Genomic DNA, 23,487 nt, shown 5'->3' on the forward strand with positions numbered 1-23,487 from the left:
AAAAATAATACATGAGTATTCAGCCTTAAAAAGAAAGGAAATTGTGACACATGCTATGCTGAGTGAAATAAGCCAGTCACAAAAATACGAATACTGTATGATTCCGCTCATATGAGGTAACTATAGTAGTCAAATTCACAAAGACAAAGTAGAATGGTGGTTGTCAGGGGCCAGGGAGAGGGAGGAATGTAGTTGTTGTTTAATGGGTATAGAGTTTCAGCAAGACAGAAAGAGTTCTGGAGATTTGGTTGTACAACAATATGAATATACTTAACACTACCGAACTATATACTTAAAAAATGGTTAAGATGGTAAATTTCATGTTATGTATATTTTACCACAATTTAAAAAAAGAAGACTGCATGAAACCAAGTGTCCTAAGCTGATATTTGACCTTGATTAGTATTCAACTCCTTTCCCATTGATACTAAATTCCCCTCAGTTCTAGAAGCAATTGCAAACATTCCCTTGTAGTCAATGTAGTTACTCGAATTATAAGACCCTTCTTCCCTTTGTTTATAAAACAAAACAAATAAAACTTGTAAAAATTTTTCACACTGAAAAATGAAAGAAGAGAGAAACTGGAGAGAAGAATCAATTACAACCTAATCTTGTAATAAATAACAGAATTTAATAACTGTCTTACTGGAAAAGAGATGAAACTAATGAAACACCTCTGTTTTGGGCAATAGATCTTAAATTACCTCCTTAGCAGCAAATACTTATCCCTGATAAATATTTTCATTTAAAAAGATTTTCCTTGTGAAAGGTTAGGGGAAATTTTGCATAAAACAGCAATCTCTAAGTTAAACATGGTAGTCCCCCTTATCTTCAGGGGACACATGCCAAGACCCGCAGTGGATGCCTGAAACAAAGAATAGTACCCAAGTTTCTTTACATGTCTTCCACCCACAAATGTAATGCCTTTTCCATCTTCACTAAGCACTTATCATACTCTGTGGCCATAACTTTAGAAGTCTGATGTGCAACAGCAAAACTAACATGAATTTCTCTTTCTTTCTTCACAATTTCACAGGTAGAAGATTCCTTCTTACCATAGATCTTAGCAATTTCGGCACATGATTTTTTCTCCCTTTGTTAAGTCGACAGCTTTCACTTTTTCACTTAAAGGAAGCTCTTCATGGCTTCTCTTTGGCATATCGAATTGCCAACATCACTACTCTTGTGCTTTAGGACCATTATTAAGTAAAATAGTTACTTGAACACAAGCACTGCCACTCCACGATAGCCAATCTGATAATGGAGATGGCTCCTCAATGACTAATGGTGGGCAGTGCACACAGTGTGGATATGCTGAACAAGGGGACGATTCGTGTCTGAGCAGGATGGAGTAGGACTGTGAGAGATTTCATCACACTATTCAGAATGGCGTGTAAATTAAAATTATGAATTGTTTATTTCTGGAATTTTCCATTTTTTTTGAGAATGCAGTTGACAGCACGTAACTGAAATTGTGAAAAGCAAAACAGCAGATAAATGGGGATTACTGTATTCTCATTTTGGGGTGACATAACTCAGTGGTTCCCAAATCTAGCATTGAATCACATATCAGACTCCTCTGAGAAGCTTCAATAAAATACAGATTCTTGGCCCTACTTCAAATCTATTGGAGAAGGCTTCCAGTCAAGATGGCAGAATAGACAGTCCCCAGCATTACTTTCTCCCACAAACGAAATAATTTACAACTATTAAAGAGCAACAACAGCCAAGATGGGCTGCTAGAGCTCAGGGGAAGAGGCGGAGAGACCTATGGAGTTCATGAAGGCAGGAGAAGCCATGATGAGAGAAAGAAGGGATTGCTCCCACCATTTTGAGCCCCAGCCACTTCAGGGCTGGCTCTGGTGAGCACATGGAGCAAGAGCTGAGCTGGCAAAAGCCACAGCTGTGTCTTTTGTATGCTTGAAGTTGCTTGGAGGCTGCAGGAAAGAAGAAGGCCTTGGTGGCCCCCAGGCCAGCAAGACCACCAACAGGGTTCCCATGGACCCACATAGGAGCAAGGAGCCACAGACAACAGAAAAACAGAACCACTCAGAGGTTGTTGGGTCATCGCAAGGGACCAGTACACGGCCCCTCCTATGGGAAGTGTTTGGAGTACGATCAGTAGGGGAGACAGGCCCACCAGGGAAACATTGGGGCACAGCATGGACAGCTGATCTGCCCTCCAGTCAGTGCAGGACCACTCAGTGGAGACTGGTCAGGAATACAGAACTGCAGGGGGTGCAGTCTGCTGAAAAGACTCAGGCCCAGACCAGAGTTTCCACACCACCCAGGTGTACCAGACCTCATAAGACCCAGAAGTACATACAAGGTCAACCATTAAAACCTGAGCTGCACAAAAGCCTTCCCTAGGGAAACAGCAGCAATGAAGCAATTTAGCTCAACCACAGGGCTCAAGTGCTGGTTCCCACAGGAAGTTCCTCTATTTTAGAAGTAAACAAAGGACAACAAGTAAGCAAAGTACCAGTGCAGAGTTTAAGTGGTGGGAACAGCAAATAATCCAACATAGAACTGAAATAAAAATCAAAATACCCAAAAATCAGAAACAAAGTTTGATATTAACAAGTAAAGATCTAACACCACCAAAGAACACGTATAAAACCAGGAAGGACCCTGGGCTCCCAAGCCAGGGAAGGGGGAGGGGCGAGGGCCTCAGCCATGCCCCCTCAACATTGGCAACCAGCCCAGCAATGACCATTGAGATGCTGCAGGAAGTACCCCGGGTCCTAAGCTGGAGTGGTGGGGGGGCCGAGGGCCTCAGCCATGTCCCATGACTTACACAACCAGCCCAGTGATGACCACCAAGCTGCTGCTGGAAGTTCCCCGGGCTCCTGAGCTAGAATGGTGGGGGCCAACGGCCTCAGCCACACTCCTGCCAACATCTGCAACCAGCCCAACTATAACCACTGAGCTGCTCCTGGAAGTGCCTCAGGCTCCCAAGATGGGGTGTTGGGGGGCAGATGGCCTCAGCCATGTCCCCCCAACATCTGCAACCAGCCCAGTGATGACCACCGAGCTACTGCAGGAAGCACCCCGGCTCCCTGAGCTGGGGCAGTGGGGGGCCAAGGGCCTCAGCCACAGCCTCCCAACATCTGCAACCAGCCCAGTGATGACCCTGCTGCCACTGGAAGCCCCCTGGTCTCCCCTTCCAACATGAGGGGGAAGCCATGGGCCTCGATCACACTCCCCTTTCTTCCCCTTCTTCCTACCCTCTTTCCCCCACTCCTTCCCTTCTCCTTCTCCCTGCCATCTGCTCCACAACAACATCTTAGAATGAGGCATGGCACTGGGGAAAGACAAACCCAGCTGCAACTAAGCAAGCTGCCACGATGGCCCTGGGGCCCAGCCGGGGGCCTCAGGTGTAGAGCTGGAGGAAGCCAAACCCAGCTGCAACCAGGTAAAGAGTACACCAAAAACACCATTTTCACATGGGTAGTCCACCAGAGCTACTGCAATTGCTATGGCTGCCGCAAAAGTGGCTAGTCTCTATGGCAGCGGTCACCGTGCAGAAGGCACACAAGACTCTCAACCGCACTGACACAAGGAGAGGCACCAGCAGAGGCCAAAAAAAAGAAGTGGTCCTCTCTCTCCACAAAGCACACTCCAGAGTAATAGAAGAAGCATCTGATTTATGATAATAGGGGAGGACTTGATCACACATGTCTCAGTACTGGACAGATCATCTAGGCAACAAACAACAGAGGAACAGTTAACCTATCAGATGGAGAGAACAAATCTATGGTTATTAGAGGAGGGGAAGTGGAAGGGAAGAGAATGGATAAGGGGCATAAAGAAAAAGTATGATTTGTAACAATGAATATGCTAATAAAAAAGAAAAACAAACAAAACAAATTGATTGGAGCAGATTATCTAGCAGTGAACCAGCGATTAAATACTTTTTAAAGCTTCCAAGGATATTTTTATGTGTAGCCTATTTGGGGAAGTCTCTCAAAGGAAGGACAGGTATGAGAATGGCTGCCTGAGCACATGATTTTTCCTCCCTCTATCCTCTCAAAATTTCTGAAATGACTGAACATAAAAGGATGACAATATCGGTAGCAGTACTGGAAACAAGGAAGAGTTCCATTGGTAAACCAGAACACTAAGGAATTTCTTGGAATATCTAAAGCAGATAAAATCAGTAAAATCCCAAACTGCTAAAGAATCTGAAATGGACACGATCATTACATTGTAAGTAAGTGTTTCCAGGAGAGCATCAGAATATTCCCTAACTCAGGCAGCAAGTGTTGGGAGCAGATGTGAGTCAATCATCTAGGTAATTACAGAAGGACTTAGTAACAATTTGACAGCCTTATTCTCAGAGTGGCTAATTCCTGAACTGTCCCCAGGTTGAAAATGATAAGAAAGAAGAAGGGCCGTAGTCTAGGTAAGTTCTGGTGGCCAAGATGAACAGGTCTAGCCCCAATTCCCAGGAGGCAAGTTTCTTGTGCTCATACTAAAGGAAAGCCCAACTGAGTAGATATCCTTTCCCTCCCTACTATGTCCTCTGTTGACAGAGATCCTGTACTCATAATTTACATTCACAGTGATTTTTAAAAATTTATGTTAGGGTAACAAATCCATCTAGTCCCTCACTTATAAATATGAACTGCCAGCCAAAAACCATAGAAATAAAGAAACAAAGAAAGAAAGAGCATTGTTGTTGTTGTTCTTCTTCTGTTTTATTTAAAGAACAAATACAGGTACTAACTCTAAGGAAAAAAGTAAATTCTAGAAATCAAACAAAACGTTATCTCCTTAAAAAAGAAGAGAACAAAATGCTAGAAAAAAAATATATGCAATCAAACTACTTGGAAATTAAGATCATGAGAACTAAGAAAAACAAAATAACCAGACAAATGGCACGTTGGAAGAGAGCTGAATAATGAAATGAATATGTCTGAAGGATGAATTAGATATAACTGATGTCCTTGATTAACCACAGAATATTTCTCCCAGGATGATCATCATAAAATGTACTTTGATAGGCCTCTCCAGTACCACATGGGGTAGAGGAAGGCCTGGGGTTAGTGTGGGAGTGATGGGAAGGAAAGGGCCGGGATTTTATTGCAGGTCCCCACAGGATGAACCTAGTGAGTCCACCTTGAAACCTCTTCATCAACTTTGCCCAGGTTGTGCCCACTACCTGGAATGCCAAGTACCCTCTCTTTGCCAAGGCCTATTCTTCACTTGCAGGTCAGCCCAAGTACCATCTCCTTCTGGGAAGGCTTTCTTGACTTCTCTTCCCTGGGCTGACTTACATTCCCCTCTATGCTCTTCTAATATCCCTATATATCACTAAAACTAAGTTTAACACACTGTATTATAAGTACCTATTTGTGTTTCTGTCTTCCTCATTAGACTATGAATGCTCTGAGATATACTTAACCAGAAGCACTATTTCTATTCAGATGCAAAGACATGGATGTTTGGCATTTATTCACTAAATGTATCTTGCATGCTGACTGGCAGAACTAAATGCACTGTTCTAATGCTCGTAGAAAAATGTACGAAAAGGATCTGTCCCCTATGCTCAAGATTAATCCACCATTAGATATAGGCACCCATTCATCCCATGTTGAAGCTTTCTAAATTCCACAGGGTACCATCACATTTTGGAACTTTCTGAATTTCCACCAAGTACAAAATAGTTGATGTGAATAGAACACTAAGAATCCAATAGTTTGGTCAAAACCTAGGAAGTCTTACAGTAAAATAGACAATATATTTTTGTCCCCCCCAAATGGGTATACGATTGGATATTTTCATTTGCTGGATGTTATCTGAGGTTTCTACACAGGCAGTACTAAAAGGTACTAACTTTTGGCTTTACACTGCTGTTTCTAGTCTTCTTGACCTATGTCACCCCTGGGCCACTGAACTGTAAAACCTGGCAACTCTATTATGCCAGGACATACAACAGGGCAACGGGGCCCTGAATATATACTGCAGTTATCACTACCCATTATCTGATAGCCCAACTATCTGAGATATTTATGTCTTGAACAAAGCTCATAGAATTGTTTTCAAGGCTCACTCTCTGATTTTTCCCCCCTCAGATCCAAAGTATTTGCTATACCACCTTCTAGACTACATGCATCAACAGAAACAGAGCAGAAAATGTACTTTGCCTCAAAAACGGATCGTTTGAAACACTACAAGAAGGTATAGGGGCTAAGCCCCTGTAAAAACACTGAGAAAGCAATCAACAAAAGAATAAAAGCCTTGAAATTTTCAATTTTTTGAGAAATCATGCTTTGTAAAAAAGTGGTAAATATTAACCCCATTAATTTTATCTTTATTTTACTCGGTGGATAAAACTCCTTTCTAGGTTGGAAAAAAAATTCCCCAGATACAAGCGACACAAACCAACTCCCTACAGAGGGAGGAGTTTAGGAGTTCAGAACTTTGGGTATCCTGGGAACCTGGGAACATCATAACCCCTATATACACAAATTTATTCCTCTCTTTAAATTGCTCCCCATAAATAAGACAAGAAGCAAAAGAATCAATGAGTTCCACCATAGGTTGCAGGAATCAAGGGTATGTAGCACCTTAAACAGTTAATATTTCACATATTGTGAGAATGAGAAACTATCTTCTTCAAGGAGTTGTTACTGGTTTTTAGGTAGAGATTTCCTAAAGAAAATGAGTATCCCTTCCATTACCATTGAAAAGAAATCCTACCTCAAGACAGAAGGCAGCTGGAACACTGCATTCAATGCAAACTGAGAAGAATATAAAAAGTCTACAAAAAATCTTTAATATTTTTTCCACAGAAGAGAAAAAAGAGAAAGATTATGCATATTTTCTTTGAAATAATGCCCTATATGCAAAGCTCAACATTTTGAGATAATCTCTGTCATTTAGAGATGTAGCACAGGATGATGGGATTAACACTTAAGTCTGATGGAGGAAGAAAAAGATGTGAACAGAAAATGCACAGAAACTTAGTTAGTTTTTAATAATCAGAAGCACAGACCTAGAGTTCAGGAAGAGATATGCCCCAAACTTTATTTTTACCCTCTATATAAAAGCAGGTTCAAAGAGGTGAAGTGAAACTAAAGAATGGAGGGGTGGTTATAAAGAGTAGTTCAAACTAAGTGACTAGAGGGAAGGAGGAGAAGGAAAGATTAGGGAAGAAGTAGAGGTCCTTTTGCATTGAAAAGTCTGACTGTATGTGTCAGCTCCAGTTCTGAAACCTTCCACTGAACGAGAAGACACTAAATCTTTGACACTGAATGAGACATCATCACAATATAAAGGATGATATGCTTTAAATCTTTGGAAAACAAAATTTATACATTTATATATTCTAATATACTGTCTCTTAGAAGCATTAATTCTAAGTAGGAATACTAAGTTAGAAGGCAGTTATGGCCTAATTAGCAAGCAGTTTGATGACAAACATAGACTGCTGTATTAAAACTGCTTAGTAGCCATGCAAGTTATAGATGATAATTTATGAAGGAAATTCTAATTAAATTTGATTCAGTGCACTGAATGTCAAACAAAGAACAGCAAAATATATGTTGAAATTTCCACATATACACATTTTACAGAACAAAATTATAATTATATAAAAAGCACATGCTACATTAATTTCATCATTTTAGCATTAAAGACAATGCACACAAGAGCTTCATTTTTCCACAAAGAACTTTGTCATATAATTTTCCAGTTTAAAATCTCCCATGTCAATAAAATTCTCCAAGGTATTTACAATCTTAATGTAAAGTGTTAGAACTCACACAATCAAGTTATCAATAAATGACAAGTTGAGAGCCTCCACTTACCTAGATATATTGTTGAAGCTGAGAAACAGACGTTGGAGGCAGGGCAAATTATCCACATCTCTCTAGAAGGAAACAGAAAGCAAAAATTTACCAGTTGAAAAAAATTCATAAATGCCTTCTTGCTCAGTTGTTGAAATATATAGTCATTTCTTTTTACTGTGACCTTGCTACACCATTGATTTCTGCTGGACATTGAACTCCATTCTTCTCCACTGCAGATTAAATGGGAGGGTTTCAGAACATCTGCAGAACAAGCTGCACCACTCGCAAGGTAAAAAGCACTGAAGAGACAGGGAGAGACGCTGCTGCTAGCCTCTTTAAGCATGCTTTTGGGAAAGACGCCAAAATGCTACTTCAGCATTTCAAACGTAGCACACATACAGTACGATTAAACGTTTGTTAAAAATCACTTTTAAAAGGAAGCTGTTCAGAAGCTTTAAATTTTAAATTTATACAATTAGCCTTCCAAACAATAGTGAGAATTTCCAAGCTATTTATCTCACTATTTTCAAACCCTTGGAAATATACTGCTCAGTTACAAATGAACCAATACACCAACAATTCTCCCCATAAAACTCAAGTGTCACTGAAGGGTACTGTAAGGGCAATTTCCAATCGAATCACATATCAGAGGTTCTTTCAACTGAAAATCTACCCTGTCATACTTACGTACAGCACACCAAAACCACACTACTGCTGTTTAAAAATAGTTACCCTTAGCAAATACTGACATTTAGGCCTAAATGATTTTTTAAAATCACAAAACAAATACAAGCAAAGCTACCTAATTTCATTAAGCGAAAAAACACAAACCTCCTGAAAAGTATGACATACACTGGAATAACAGAATTTTAAGAGGAAGCTTATTAAGGTTATTACTTAAAAGAGGAAGCTTTTAAGTAATAATCTAGTCTACAATCTCAATATTCACATGAGAAAACGTGAACATGTATGGCTGTCTCAGAGTAAGGACAAGGGTAGGGTGGGAAGGTAGCTCAGGAGTACACATTTCTCATTTAAATGTTTTTCATTTTTAAGGGAAATATCATTTACAGTAATACCCAGTTATATGAGTTTGAATAATACAAATAAAAGTACATAAATTTTACATATTATTGTGACCAAATATTTAAACCTAATCAAAATGTGTTTTATTGTTTCCATAAGTAATCATCTTTCTTCCCCCCTTTTAAAACTATTTCCAAGTCCTCAGTAACAGCTTAGGCAAGTACATTAAAATTATAGACAAGCCTAGCTTTTCCCAAAATGCTGAATGTATTTATTTTAAAAATCTTGTTAAACAAAGAAAATATAAAAGTGATAAAATTGTGGCAGAGACTCTTCTTAATGGTTTTGAGAGAGTACAGGAAAAATGAATCTGCTTAAGACGTTCTCCTACCTTCCCTGCATACAATCCTCCAAATTTCTCTGAACCCCTTAGACCCTAAACATTGGAAAATGAATACAATTGCCCATGATCAAAATGCTGGCTATGTATACCATTCATTTGACGTTACCATTCTCAGGCCCACCCCTGAAAAGCCTGTTCCACAGATGTGGGGTAGAGATTTTTAGAACTTTCCACGGTCAAGGCATATATCTGCATAAAACAGGATGGCAGCCAAATTTCCCTCAATGGGTGACAGGCTTTATATGTTGGCAGACTTCTTAAATCATCTCTTCCAGATACCTCTCTCTAATATTCCCACAAATGGAGAAGTGAGTGATAGACTAGTGGTAGGGCTCATTTTATTCCAGAGCCCTATTTTCCAAAGGAAATGGCAGCTTGCTTCCTATCTCGTCTCTAGAATCATGAAGTTACAGCCAAACTGAAAGACCTCTCTGTACTCTTGGGGAATCTCTTCCAAATTCTTCATGGAATCTACATGAGACAGTTCTGGGCATGAGCATTGTTACCGACACCCAACTGGGAGAAACTGAGAAGTAGTAGCCTGGATCTCCTTTGAGTCAAGGTGTCTTTAAAAAAAAAAAAATACATTGTCTCTTTGAGCTCTGGCATACCACCTTCAAGATACAATTTTCTTGCTATTAAAAAAAAAACCAAGCCTCAAATTACACCAGGCTATAATTTATGAGAAAAGGTTTTTTAAAAGTTCATTTGATAAAATTATAATGCTTTGTTATTTATCTTCACTTATGAAACAAAATTTTACCAGTAGCCTTTATCAAATTTTCAAAAACATTAACTGTCATCATCTGATAGAGTTACAAAAAATATTCACAACAAATTGAAAAACTAAAAATCAGAATTCAACTACAGATATCCTTATAACCGCTTACATAGCCTCTCCAGAATGTTAAAATGCAGAATAATTACCCACAATAATTTTTGTTGTAACAAATTTCATGTCTGTAAGGAAATAAAATTTCTTTAATTTTTCTAGCAATTCTGAGATATATTTTTGTAATAAAATCCTACCATCACAATAGACAAAAAGAAAACATATATTCATCATATTAATTATCTATGCATGAATTATTTACAGAAGACTTGTTAAAAACTACTAGAAGATGACTCTTCTAATATGAGAGAGTAAATAAAAAATAGAAAATATATAAGATCCAGAGAGTGGAATTCACCATCCAAGAAAGACAAAGAGAAATCCAAGGATGATATCAGTATAGCAGGGCTAACAGCAACCGGTCTTCATTAGAGAGAGAGGACAGAAGGCTTTAGAAAGGGTAATGCCAAGGGGTAAAAATGAAATGTAGATTGTCTGACGTCTTTGTCCATATGGAGAAGAATTTTAGAGTGCTGTTGGAGAGTTTGGGTGTTAATTAATGATAGTTAAACAGAACCCCCAATTAATGGGGAAAATGAGACAGTCATTAATCCCAGGGAAAATAAAAGTTTAACATCGTGGTCTAAGACTCACTTTGAAAACCTCACCTTGCTGTGTCCACCAATCCTAACCTATTATATTACAAACATATCAATTTTAATTAAGCCACTGTATTGAAATACCAACACTAAACCAAAACCCCAAGAAATCTCAAAAAGAAATCTGCCTTTATCCACAAAAATATGACCAAAACTATGTTGATATTGTGTGCTTTTACTTACCATTAAGTAAAAACATCTTAGTTTTGCTTTATCAACAGGTTATTCCAGTGGTATTTTGGGGGAGCTAGCATTCAACAATCTGCTTATCCCCAAAATATGGTATAATATTTTGGAATGATGGGAAAAGGAGAAATGGGGGTTAGGGATAACAGAAGTAAGCTAAATCCTCATCTCTGGGAAAAAGTCAACCCATTTATTTTACTGTCAAGCATTAAAAACACTCCCAACACTTCTTTTCTGGAAGTAACTATTTCATAGGCAGAGAAACTATTACAAAGCAGCTAGAATATTAGCATACCTAAGGTGAGAAAAAGATGAAATAAAGTATTTACATATAGGGGAATATGGATAGCTCATCTGTTATTAATCTGCTCATTCTTTTAAATTTATAACATTAAATAAAATATAATTCTGAAATCACATTTAAAACGTTTTTGTAGTAAGATTCAAAACCATTTGATATATTTCAAAAATACGATCCTTTTTAAAAAGACTTAAATAAAATTATTTACCACAAGATTGTGAGAGAATTATAATTCTTTACTTTTCAGAAGAATAATAAATAATCATATGAAAAACATGCTTGTCCTACTCTGCTCAGACACTTTTCCATATTTGCACTGCATAAAAAAACTAAATGATTCAGCAATTTGACCATGTGTGGAACATCTATTACCCGAGCTATTTTTAGAGCAGCTTCCTACAGAGGAAAAGGAAGAAGAAAGGTGAAGAGATAGGGAGTTTGGCACGCATCAAGCAGGAAAAGATGACTATAACAAAATCACAGCTGCTCTCATTTTTGTTACCTAGTCTATGTCATAAAAAAAAAATATATATATATATATATAGGGGTAATTATTTTAATTTTGAGAACCTCAAATGGACGTATTAACACAGCATTGAACAAGTTTGAAAACAAAAAAGTACTACTTTTAATAAAAATATTTATTAAATTAATTCTGAAATAACTACTTGTTATAGCCATCACTTTGCAACACAGACATGTACTAGATGAGGAATAACAGGTGCAAGTCATCGATCAGTAACTCTAATCATGTTTAAATGCCACTGAAAGAAGACCATTAGCTGGCTCTGTTACCCAAAGGCATTAATACTGGTATGCTTATCTGCTTTTTCATCTGTTCACTACTCATTACATGGCAATAGATATGAGTCAATCCAGCTGTATCCTACTCTTCCAGCCTGATTTTCTTCTACACGCTTTTGTACCCCCTGCCCCCACACAAAGAAAAACCTAAAAGAGAACTAAAACCAGACTAGTAAGTGGGCACTGATATGCTGACTAACTAGAGATTTCCAGTCTTTATAATTTAGGAGGGCTAGGTTTACCAGCTATGAGGAAAAGGACAAAAAGCTTTCATTTCACAATCACAGGCCTTCCCTCTCTCAAATTTGTATATAATTCAAATTTACAACACAAGCATGATCTAAGAAGACCTCTCATAAAAAATGGTCCCTAGCATTCATTTTCCTAAGACTCCTGGCAAAACTGGAAACACACAAACTCAACTCAGGCTTCACAGCATTCTGATTCTTCCAAACAAATAATTTATAAAGAAAAACTTACCATGAGTAAGTGTCAGCAGAAATTTCAGGCAACAAACCGCCAAAAATGAAGAAAATATAATAACTCAATAAAGACTATGGGATATTTATGCTTAAAATTATTAGAGAAATGAAAGAAATAAAAATATAAGAAAAATGAGGTACTAGAAATAAAGGTACCTGGCATTTACAAAAAAAAAGTCCATACAGAACATCTAAAAAGAAAAATTATGGCCATTATTAAAAACTCAATTCATAGACTGAAAATCAGATTAGACAAACTGGGGAAGCTAGTGAATTAGAAGGTAGAATATACAGAAGTAAAGAGAATGCATAAATGTATCACAGATAATTAAGAATGATGGAAATTATACAAGAAAGATTAAGAAACAAAGGATAGAATGAGAAGGTTCATGCTACATCTAGTAGGTGTTTAAGAAGTAGAAAGAGAGAAAATGAAAGGTGCAATATTTGAAAATATGAAGACTCAGAATGTTCCCATAATTAATAAAAGATATGAATCTGTAGATTCGGGAAATACAAATATTAGGTATGCTAATTAAATTATAATATTTTATCAAATCTATCATCTTACAACTCTTATGTAGCACTTGGGGAAAATAAACTTATGATAATTAACCTATAGTAGAATAATCTATCACTTAGAATTTTTATTTCATTATTATTTCATTATTATCAAAAAAATATTTTTAACCAAATATCATTCATATGTATACATAAAAAGTTACGCAAAATGAATTTAGTGAACTTCTAAAATATCTCCAGTTACTATAAAGCTAGAGTAGTTACCCAGAGCATGGTTTTGGCATAATGGTAGACAAATAGCTGGAATAAAAAAGAAGGTTCAGTAAAAGATCCATTTGGTTATCACTCGACTTCAACAAAGACACCAGTTCAATTCAGTAGGAAAAGCAAGGACTTTTCAATAAAAGGTGATGAAGAAAATAGATATCCCTATGTGGGAAAAATGAACCATGATTCCCCACCTTACAACATACACAAACTTAATTAAAAATGGATCACAGGGCCGAGCCCGTGGTGCACTCGGTAGAGTGCGGCGCTGGGAGCGCGACGACGCTCCCGCCGTGGGTTCGGATCCTATATAGGAATGTCCGGTGCACTCACTGGCTGAGTGCTGGTCACGAAAACGACAAAAAAAAAAAAAAAAAAAAAAATGGATCACAGAATAAAATGGAAAGGTAAAACTAAAAAAATTCTGAAAGAAAACATAGGAGAACATAGTCATGACAGAGGGATAGGCAACAATTTCTCAGACAGGACACAAAAGACACTAACAATAAAAGAAAAACTGATAAACTGTACTTCACTAAAATTCAAAGCTTCTACATATCAAAAACACTACTAAGAAAGTAAAAAGGCAAGCCATGGAGAAAACATACTCAATACATAGATTAAACAAAGGACCTGAATCTAGAATGATAAAAAGATAACCCAGTTTTTTAAAAGGGAAAGTCATTTGAATTCATACCTCATGAAGGATGAAAAGATGCTTGGAAAGATGTTCAACATCATTAGTCATCAAGCAAATGCAAATTAAAACCACAATGAGACTCGCTAAAATTACAAAGACTGACAATGCTAAATGTTGACAAGGATATGGAACAATTAGAATTCTCTACTGCTGGTAGGAGTTAAAATGGTACAATCACTTCATAAAACTTCTTGGCAGTTTCTAATAAATGTAAACATCCACCTAACCTATGGCTCAGTAATGACACTTATGTATTTACCTAAGATAAATGAAGGCATATGTCCTCCAAATTAAATATATAAATAAAAGGCTACAAGAATATCAATAACAACTTTATTTGTAAAGAGCCCAAAATTGTGAAATAACCAAGATGTCTGTGAAGAGAAAAATGAATAAGCAAATTGTATTATATTTCTACCATGGAACACAACTCAGCAATGAAAAAATAACTACCGATACAACAAAATGGATGAATATCAAAACATTATGTTGAGTACACAAAAGAGAACATACTCATTACATACATACATCATATAAAGTTCAAAAAAAAGTATAATTAAAAAGCAAACAAACAAAAAACAGACAAAATTGATCCAAGGGGACAGAAGTCAGAATATCTCTAGGGCAGAGGAAGGTATTGACCAGAAAGGAGTACAAGGGAACTTCCTGAGGTGGACAGAAATGTTTCATATCTTGATCTGAGTGGTAGTCACATGAAAGTACTCATATTAAAACAATCATTGAATTGTACAGTCAAGATCATGCATTTTACTGTATCTAATTTATACTTCAATAAAGTATAGAGGAAAAGTCTTCATATTTAGAGTTAAACTTCTGAATCACTTTTCAACTAATAATGTCCATGCTTTTCACACAATATCATCTTCTGTGCCATTGAGAACATCAATTCAGTACATCCTAAACGCATGCTCCATTCTTATATTCAGAATTTTCTTCCAATCTTCTGACACCCATTCTGTATGTTTCAATATTGTAAGATAAAGAAAGCACCAACATGAGTTCAGCACACAGCTTCTTGTTACTTTAGAATTTCTTTCATCTATTACAAAGGGTTTGCAAAATTTTTCCTTCCTTCAGTTGCATTGCTTGGCATATGAATAGTCAGACCTTTTATTTCTGTCAATCTTTTAACTATGAAATTACATTGCACTGAGATTTTAATTCAAATTTCCAGTGAGGTTGCTAGATAGAAGGAGGTATTACCAAGGGAGATATTGCTACATAGAGGGAGATATTGCCAAGGGAGATATTGTTAATGGTGCTGGGACAATTGGTTATCGATATCAGAAAAAATAAAATAAAATTGTATTTCAACTTCACACCACAGGCAAAAATCAATTCAAAATAGATGAAACACCTAAATGTAAAATACAACTTCAAAACTTTTGTTAGTCAATATAGAAAAAATATTTTTACATCATTTGCCTATGGGGAAGAATTTTTTAAACAAAAAGCAGAAACAATAGAGAAAAGTATTGATAATTTTTATTTCTGTTCCTCAAAAGCAGAAACAAAAGAAATACTAAAGATCAATAGGAAAAAGAAAAAAAAAAACTCTTATTAAAATGGGCAAAGGATAAGGCTATTCACAGGAGATGCAACCTTGACATCAATACAAAACAAAAAAAAACAGATGAAAGGTTTTCAACCTCACTGAAAATTTGAATTAAAATCTCAGCTCAGTGTAACTTCATAGTTAAAAGATTGACAGAAATAAAAGGCCTGACATCGTCAAATGTCAACAAAGATGTAAAGCTATAGAAACTCTCAGGTAATACTGATGATGTAATTTGATATGACTACTTTGGGAAAAACTCGGCAATATCTGATAAAAACAAATAATAATCCTGCCTGCCATCTACCAATGCTTCTCCCAACCAATGAACATCTTACTTCCTGCTCAGAGTCAGTACATACAAATAGCAGGCATGGACTGTAGTTAGCTGTGGCAAATCAAGTTGGTGTGTAATTAAAGGTCTGTCTACTAAACAGCTATTCCTGGAACACCAACAAACTCACTCCATTTCCACCCCGGTCATGCACATGAGCATGCACAGAGCAGTTGGCTGAAAAAATCCTCAGCTGGAACCTCAGGAACTGTTCTCTAAACAAAATACAGTATTTTTCAAGGAAAGACAGAGAGTGTGGGTGTTTTATCTATGGAAATGGTTGATAACTGCTACAATATAATCAGACGAAAAAGGGAATGGCAGTTTCACCTGGGACAAAAGAAACTAAAGTTCTTCTATCCCCAAAAGTAAAATCTTCCTTATTTTGGCAATTACAGAGTGAGCCTGCTTTTTCCCTTCCACTTACCCTGAAAGGGAAGTCTGCCAATGTGTGAGATTCACCAACTTACCCAAACCTAGTGATCATTCTAGAGAGAGCTCGTATGGTTAAAAAGAACTGTTCAACTACATAGGACACCCAGCCACTATTTAACATGGTCCTTCATTTGAGGATTACCAAGCATTGAGGAAAATCAAAGCAATGAAAGGAAAAAAAAAACCCAGAAAGAATAAGTGTGATAATAGACCCTGGAGAAAAGAAAAGCTAATGAAAAAAATGTATCCTCAGATTTAAAAGTCTCTTGAATGCTTTGGGAAAGAAATAAACAAGAGTTGGATGAAGTTTCTGATTTATCCTTACGTATATACTCAGAATTTCTTACAATTAACATGCATGATATTTATGTCTTTTTAACTTTTAGAAATTAATACAATTTCCTTCTCCATAAGATGTTCACTCTTCCCTTTATTATACAGCAATGATTAGAGATAATACTCAACAGAAAATTCAGTAAGCAATTACCTGGATATGCATTATGTACTTTACAAATGAAAGCCAAAATACAAACAGGAATATGCTAGCAAGTACTAATTGATTTCTGTTCCCCACTCTAACAAAGCTTTTTGGATTCTTACCAGACCCAGTGTCCCGAGGACAGATTAAGTCCTGACTGAGCAGTTCCTGGTGATTTAGCAAAATGACAGATTAACTCAATTTGGATGTCTTTCAAAATAAACAATCCAGTTCTAATATTTAAGTCCAATTTGGGGAGGGCTTTAGAGAATTTCAAAGTTTTGGAAGAAATCCATGTCTTGGGGAAGATTCTGAAATTACCCTAACCTCCTAGAAGATATGAGCATTATCTGGTTCAGATTTTCTGGGAAAACTTCAAAATTAAACCATCCTGTACAATAAGGCCTAGGGGCATCATCTGTTCCCCAACCTTTTCAAGTGTATCACTTACACTACACTTAATTCTTTACTAAGAAACCCAATGTCTTGAAAGAGTTAAGAGTTAGACTGTGCCTTTAAAAGTGCTTAAATGATACCAGAGAAAACCTAACGCAATTTTTTCTATAGCATTTAAACAAAGAAAACTTAAAAGGATAATATTTTCATAAATCATTAAAAGTTTTATTGGCCTGCACCATACCACACAGCCAAATAGCTATATTTCTAGTGCTCTTGACATATCCACAAATACAAAATACCCCAGCATCAAGCTTCTACTTAGTGGCCAACCTTGAGCAAAACCATAAATCTAATCAAGTTTGTCTCAGAGTTTTGAGTCCCCTTTCTGAAGTTTTGCCCCAACAATCTCTTTTCCTCCCGCTCACATGCCAGTTCTCTACCATCTTTATGTCTTTTTTTAGCATCAACCAGCTAAAAAAGGCCCAGAGTCAAACTAAACCAATACCCTTATTTTAGAAAAAGTTAAACTGAGATCCAAGAGTTAAAGGGATTTACCCAAGGTCACACAGCTACTGAGAGGTGAAACTGACAAGAAGTAGGCCTCTGACACCCCATGCAATGCTTTTTCCATGATACCAGGTTGCCTCCTTAAAAACTACAGAGAATGAAACATTTATAAGTGTCCTCACAACCATCGACCTCTCCTCTTTGTGCTTTTTCCCTCTTGATGAAAAAATTCCTCGACTCTCAGTCATCAATAACCTTTCTTATTAATTTTATACCTATGGCGAAACAGGAAAGAATTCAGTAATCATTTTACGTTAGCTGATTCATTTAATTATAACACTTCTATTCTGTTTCTAATTTTATATTTATCCTTTATATGGAAAACACCTTAATACTTCCCAAATTAACATATTACAAAGCTTAATAATTATATACACAATTTAAATTCAGAAAATAACTAAATAACCTTAGATTCTTACTTTGCATAAAGCAATGCTATAACATCTGTTTCATTGCCTTAAAAGAAAAGCCAGAAGGAACATATCGATTCCATTTTAATACTTACCACAAAAGTGATTTGATTGTGTCGCAGGTTAAGTTCAGTTAGTGAATCCAGCCCATTAAGATTATCAACATGACTTAAAAGGTTCCTGGCAAGATTTAAAACTCTTAAATCACATAAATGATTGACATTTTCGATTTTGGTAATCTGTTAAAAAATGAGGGGGGGTGGTGATTAACAGGCAAAAATCTCAGATATGCATGTTAAAAATACCCTGAAAATAAAATATTCAAAATCACTGGATTCAGTGACAAATTTCTAATGAAGACATTTAAAATCAATTTCCAATTTCCTATGTTGTTGATAATGTGAAGTCATTTAACCTGTGACAATTAACTAAATTTTACAATTTGACCACAGTAAATATTTGAAGTAAATTTCATCAAATAATCAATGAGTTCATCTCTTGGGGCAACTCTAAGTGCCCAACACTATGCCAGGTCCTGTGAAGGCTACATCCTACCTGTCAGACAGAAGATTACTGTGAGCCCAAGGCATAATCTCACAATGTTTTGACAAAGCAAGTCCACCCTCTGAGAGAAAAGGCAAAAAAAAAGGAATAATACCAAGTTCCTTTTGTTAATTCTATTTATACTACAGGGTCCTGAGAGCAGTCAAGAATGTGGATGGAAAGAGTCAAGGAACTAGGATGCCCAGTGGAAGGTGAGGATGGATTCTTTTATTAGTGCAAGTGCCTAAGAAAGGTTATAGATAATGTTTATAGTTAGAGTGCAATATCATTGACACTAAATGTTTAGAGTAAGAAGAGGACTTGAATCATGGAATTAGCACTGAACTGCAGCAAGGGAGTTTGAGTTGCATACTAAGGTGATGGGAAGTAAAAACACCACGGACTGATGAGAGCTCGACACAATTTTAAGCCCCACTATTACAATACAGCAAGCATAGCACAATGGTACGAGTTTCTACATGGCAAAGAAGTAGGGATACTTGTGGAGGGTTCATCAACTTCTTACTACAATGTACTTAAGTAATAATGAGTCATACACATAACACATTTCTTCTGAACATTAAAAAAAAATACAAACTCCACAATCCCTAGAGATTAATTTGCTCATCTGTATTGTTATCACAGTAGTATTTGAAACATTTTATTTAATGCTTCAAAGCAGATGTTAGCTAAAAGAACTTTTTTATAAATTTATAAACTAGTTTCCATATTCTTATCTGGACTCTCTCTTACATTCAAGAAACACCATCTAGATTCCATCTAGATTTGAGAAGAGAAACCTAAGTATGTTTATTGTAAATTCAATAATACAAAAACCTCTGACCATGTTTAAAATTTGTTCTAACATTCTTGATCTAGCTAATGTAAAATGAAATAAAACTAAATTAAATTAAAATTGGAAAAGAAGAAACAAGGTTGTCAGTATTTACAGATGACAGAACTGTACAATAAGATGTGGAGTAAAACATTTCAAAACTAAATAGATGGTAGAATTTGAAGTGAATGGGATCAGTAGAAAGCAAAATAGATACTGTAAAAGAAAAAATCAGTAATGTTAGCACAAACTTGAAAAATTCTCCAAAAATACTAAGGGAAAACACAGATAGGAGAAGTAAAAGATAAAATGGGGATATGGAAGGCAAAAAATATAGATATTACAAACATTAATAGAAAAGTAGCAATGTTTAAATATACAAAGCAAAACTTTCCTGAGCTCAAGAAAGATATAAATATGTAGAGTGAAGGTGCACAATTGCTGTATGACCTGTACAGTGTGTCTTCTCCTTTCTGCTAATAGCCCTGGACATTTCTTTTAGAAAACTGTCCTTCTCCAATTCCACATAGTCCTGGTGAGATTTACAATTAGAATGCCTGTATTTTTGAGTTATTCTCTCATTTGGAAATGCTGAAAAGAAACACTGTTAATTCTTGTACTATATATAGGTATCAGCCTGTAATTAAAAAAAAAAAAATCACTAGGAATATTGTCTGGCTTCTTGGTTTGCAATCTGATAGGCCAGAATCGTATACAACATCTCTGACGGAATAAAGTCAGTTACTCACTGCAGCCATGAACAAAGTCACAAGCATAGAGCAGTTAACCGAAGCTTCAGGCAAAGGGTGGTATAAGGTGACAGCATAGTTCTTGATTAGTTGACATACTTCGCAGCAAGAAGAAAAGATGATGGGAATGTTGGAAAGCCTAATTATAGGTCACACTAATCAGAAAAAGGGAGTCAAGACAGACTGCAGAGCTTCATGACACATCTTGGAAAGCTGGACACTCCAGTCTTACCTTTGTGTTTAAGAGTAACCCAGACTGTTCTGCCTGGATAAAAACAACTTCCTACCCAGCAATACAGAAAGGGCAAGTGTTTTCTTTCAGGCAAACAACCACAGAGAGGACAGGCTTTCCCTGAAGTAGAACAGAAAGAACAGATTCTTCTTGGAGCACATTTGTGTCCATGTTAAAGCAAGCATTCACTGAGAGAAAAAATTCTGGTAGACCAGCACAAAACCTAGGTCAGAAATAACAGAGTCAACCTTCCAGACTCCTCTGTATTCTTCACTACTCACATATAATCAATTGCTAAATCTTGATGTTTCCACTCCTAAATATTTATCCAATCTACCCCCTCATTATATCTCTATTGCTACTACTTCAGTTCATGCCGCCATCACTTCTCACCAAAATTATTGTGATTAGTCTCTCAACTGTTCTGTCTCCAGTTTCCCTTCCCCTTCTCTTTCCACTCTCCAATCCATTTCCTAATCACCACCATCATTCCTCAAAACCTTTTCACATCCATAAGCCAATTATGTTTTATTTCACAATGCGGACCATGTACATTTTTATTTCCAATGGAAGGAAACTCAAAAGACAAAAAACATTCACTTAATCGTCTTTTAGTTTTTTTAATAATCGATGCTAAATTTTTATAGTTGGACATTGTTTCATCGTGAATAGTTTCATCTCCTGACTTTTTAGAAACCTAAGGTCACTTTGCTTTGAAATACTCAGAATTTTTGCTTATTGGATTTAGATATTCTAAAACAAGACTTGGATTTTCATTTAAAACTTCCGTCTTGTAGTTCGAACCTTGAGAAATCAATCTTAATACACAGAATATCACAAACACATGCTGAAATTACAAGATACATAACACAGTTCAGCTAACAAGGAATAGACAGACCATTTTTCATTATACGATGGTTGGTAAATAATGCCTACACATAATGTGTATCAGGTGCTCTTAAAAATCTTGGGTAGTACCCATGAATTCTTAAAGGTATATTATAATCTGAAAACAACATAAATATATTTATTATTTCTCATACATTTAAAAATAAACTGAAGAAAAATATTGCTACCATAAAATGTTTCACTTACAGTTACAAATAGTTTTAAAAATAGTGGGCTACAAGATAAAATACCAACTCTTTAGCATGGCTTACAAAGCCCTCTACAATCTGGTTTTGTTTACCTTTCCAGCCTCTTCTCTCACAGTTTCTCCACAAGTGTTCTACTCTCTAGTAGTTAAAGATACTTATCATGTTGTTTTTAGTCTCAGTGCCTTTGCACGTGGTAGTCTTTTACTGTCAATGCTCTTTAATTCCAGTTCCCCTCCCACCACTGTCTATCTGGATAATTTTCCCTCTACTGGACTGACACTAACCAGCCTATAGAGTTGGACAACTACCAGGCCACCAACACCCTTCCCACTATGTGAACACAGAGACAGGCACACACAGGACTGGGACTAGATTAGAACCTAGATATGGCCTATCTAGAGCTATCAAGGGTTTTATTAATTACATTAGATTTTCACCAAAACCATTGGGACTAACAGCTGTTAGAAAGCCTAGAGAGATCATACTGAGGTTTGCACCTGACCAACTGCAAGCGGCAGCGGCAGATCTTGCTCATCAGCAGGCAGGGACTCCTGGGTCATCCCATAATGTAGGCTTACCACTTCACAAGAGAGTTTACATTCTGCATGAGTATGTAGCTCATGCAGCTATTTATAAATACTCATATTCCAAAGATGAAATGGAAGAGAAAAGGGCTAAAAAACAGCCAAGATGCTCTGGCAGAGATGAATAAAGAGGGGGAACATAACAAACCAGATATAGAAATTAAGACAGTGAGATATAGGGGTAGACAAATTGACTGAATAGAATAAGAAGCCCAGATGATACAATAATCAAAATATAAATTAAAACCACACGGCAACACCGTTTTATACCAATTGAATCAGCAAAAATTAAGTCTGATAATTCTAGACGTTGAAAAGGATGTGAAGCAACAGGATCGATTATGTATTACTGGTAAGAGTATAAGCTGGTACAACTACTTGGTAACCAATTTGGCATTATCTTTTAAAGTTAAAGATTTAAATCAGTTTCATTCCTAGATATATATCCTAGAATATATAAGAAATATGTAGAAGACATGAACAAAAAAATTTTTATAAATACTATTGATAATAACAAAAAATAAAACACACAAAGAACAAAACAGGAAAACCCAAATATCTATCAATAAGAAGCTGGAGAAAAAGTTTTTGTATAGTCATACCATGGAACATACAACAGTAAAAATGAATAAACTGTAGCTACTTAAAATAGATAAATCTCAGTTAACATAATGTATCCAAAATGCAAATACTATATGACAACATATTTATGCCTTTTTTAAATTAAAAGAAAATACCATTAAACAATATACTATTTAGACACACCTATATGTAATAAAATCAACTAAAAAACCCACAAAAGAATGATAAACATGCAATCCAGAATAGTGGTTAGCTCTGATGAGGAAGTAAGGGGATGGAAGAAAGGAGAAACACCTAAACAGAAGAAAGCTGATAATATTCTAGTTCTTGGGTTCAAGTTGAATAATGTGTATTTTAAAAATAAGTTAATAAAAAGCTAAATAAAAAACAAAATTGTTATAATTACAAGTATTCCAAATGCTTTCTAAGTTTACCTGTTATTTACTATTGAGTTACCAAATCTTATATAAAGAGGCTTAATACCTTAGAAATTTCATTGATTCAGTAAAGTAATTCTCGAAAAATTTGATGCAAGTATGATTCTTAAAACTTTTATAATACCAAATGTCCTGGGCTTTTTTCAATAAAAGAAAGAAATGAAAGGGCTTTACAGTACCTGATTTCCATGAAGGTCCAACACATCTAAGCTTTTTAGATTCTCCAGATTTGAGATTTTCTTGATTCTGAA

General features: G+C 36.1%; 1 protein-coding gene across 3 annotated transcripts in view; it reads right to left on the reverse strand.

Annotated features, from left to right (window-relative positions):
* The window catches only part of LRRC49 (leucine rich repeat containing 49), a 150,281-nt gene that overhangs the window by 107,814 nt on the left and 18,980 nt on the right, over nt 1–23,487 (reverse strand). For all 3 annotated transcript variants that reach the window (XM_063090579.1, XM_063090578.1, XM_063090580.1), the window contains 3 exons: nt 23,416–23,482; nt 18,273–18,416; nt 7,815–7,876 (listed from right to left, as the gene is read on the reverse strand). In XM_063090579.1, coding sequence (XP_062946649.1) covers nt 7,815–7,876; nt 18,273–18,416; nt 23,416–23,482 — 273 coding nt within the window. The remainder of the gene's footprint in view (nt 1–7,814; nt 7,877–18,272; nt 18,417–23,415; nt 23,483–23,487) is intronic.

This window comes from Cynocephalus volans, chromosome 3 (genome assembly GCF_027409185.1).
Source record: "Cynocephalus volans isolate mCynVol1 chromosome 3, mCynVol1.pri, whole genome shotgun sequence".
Lineage (NCBI taxonomy): Eukaryota > Metazoa > Chordata > Mammalia > Dermoptera > Cynocephalidae > Cynocephalus > Cynocephalus volans.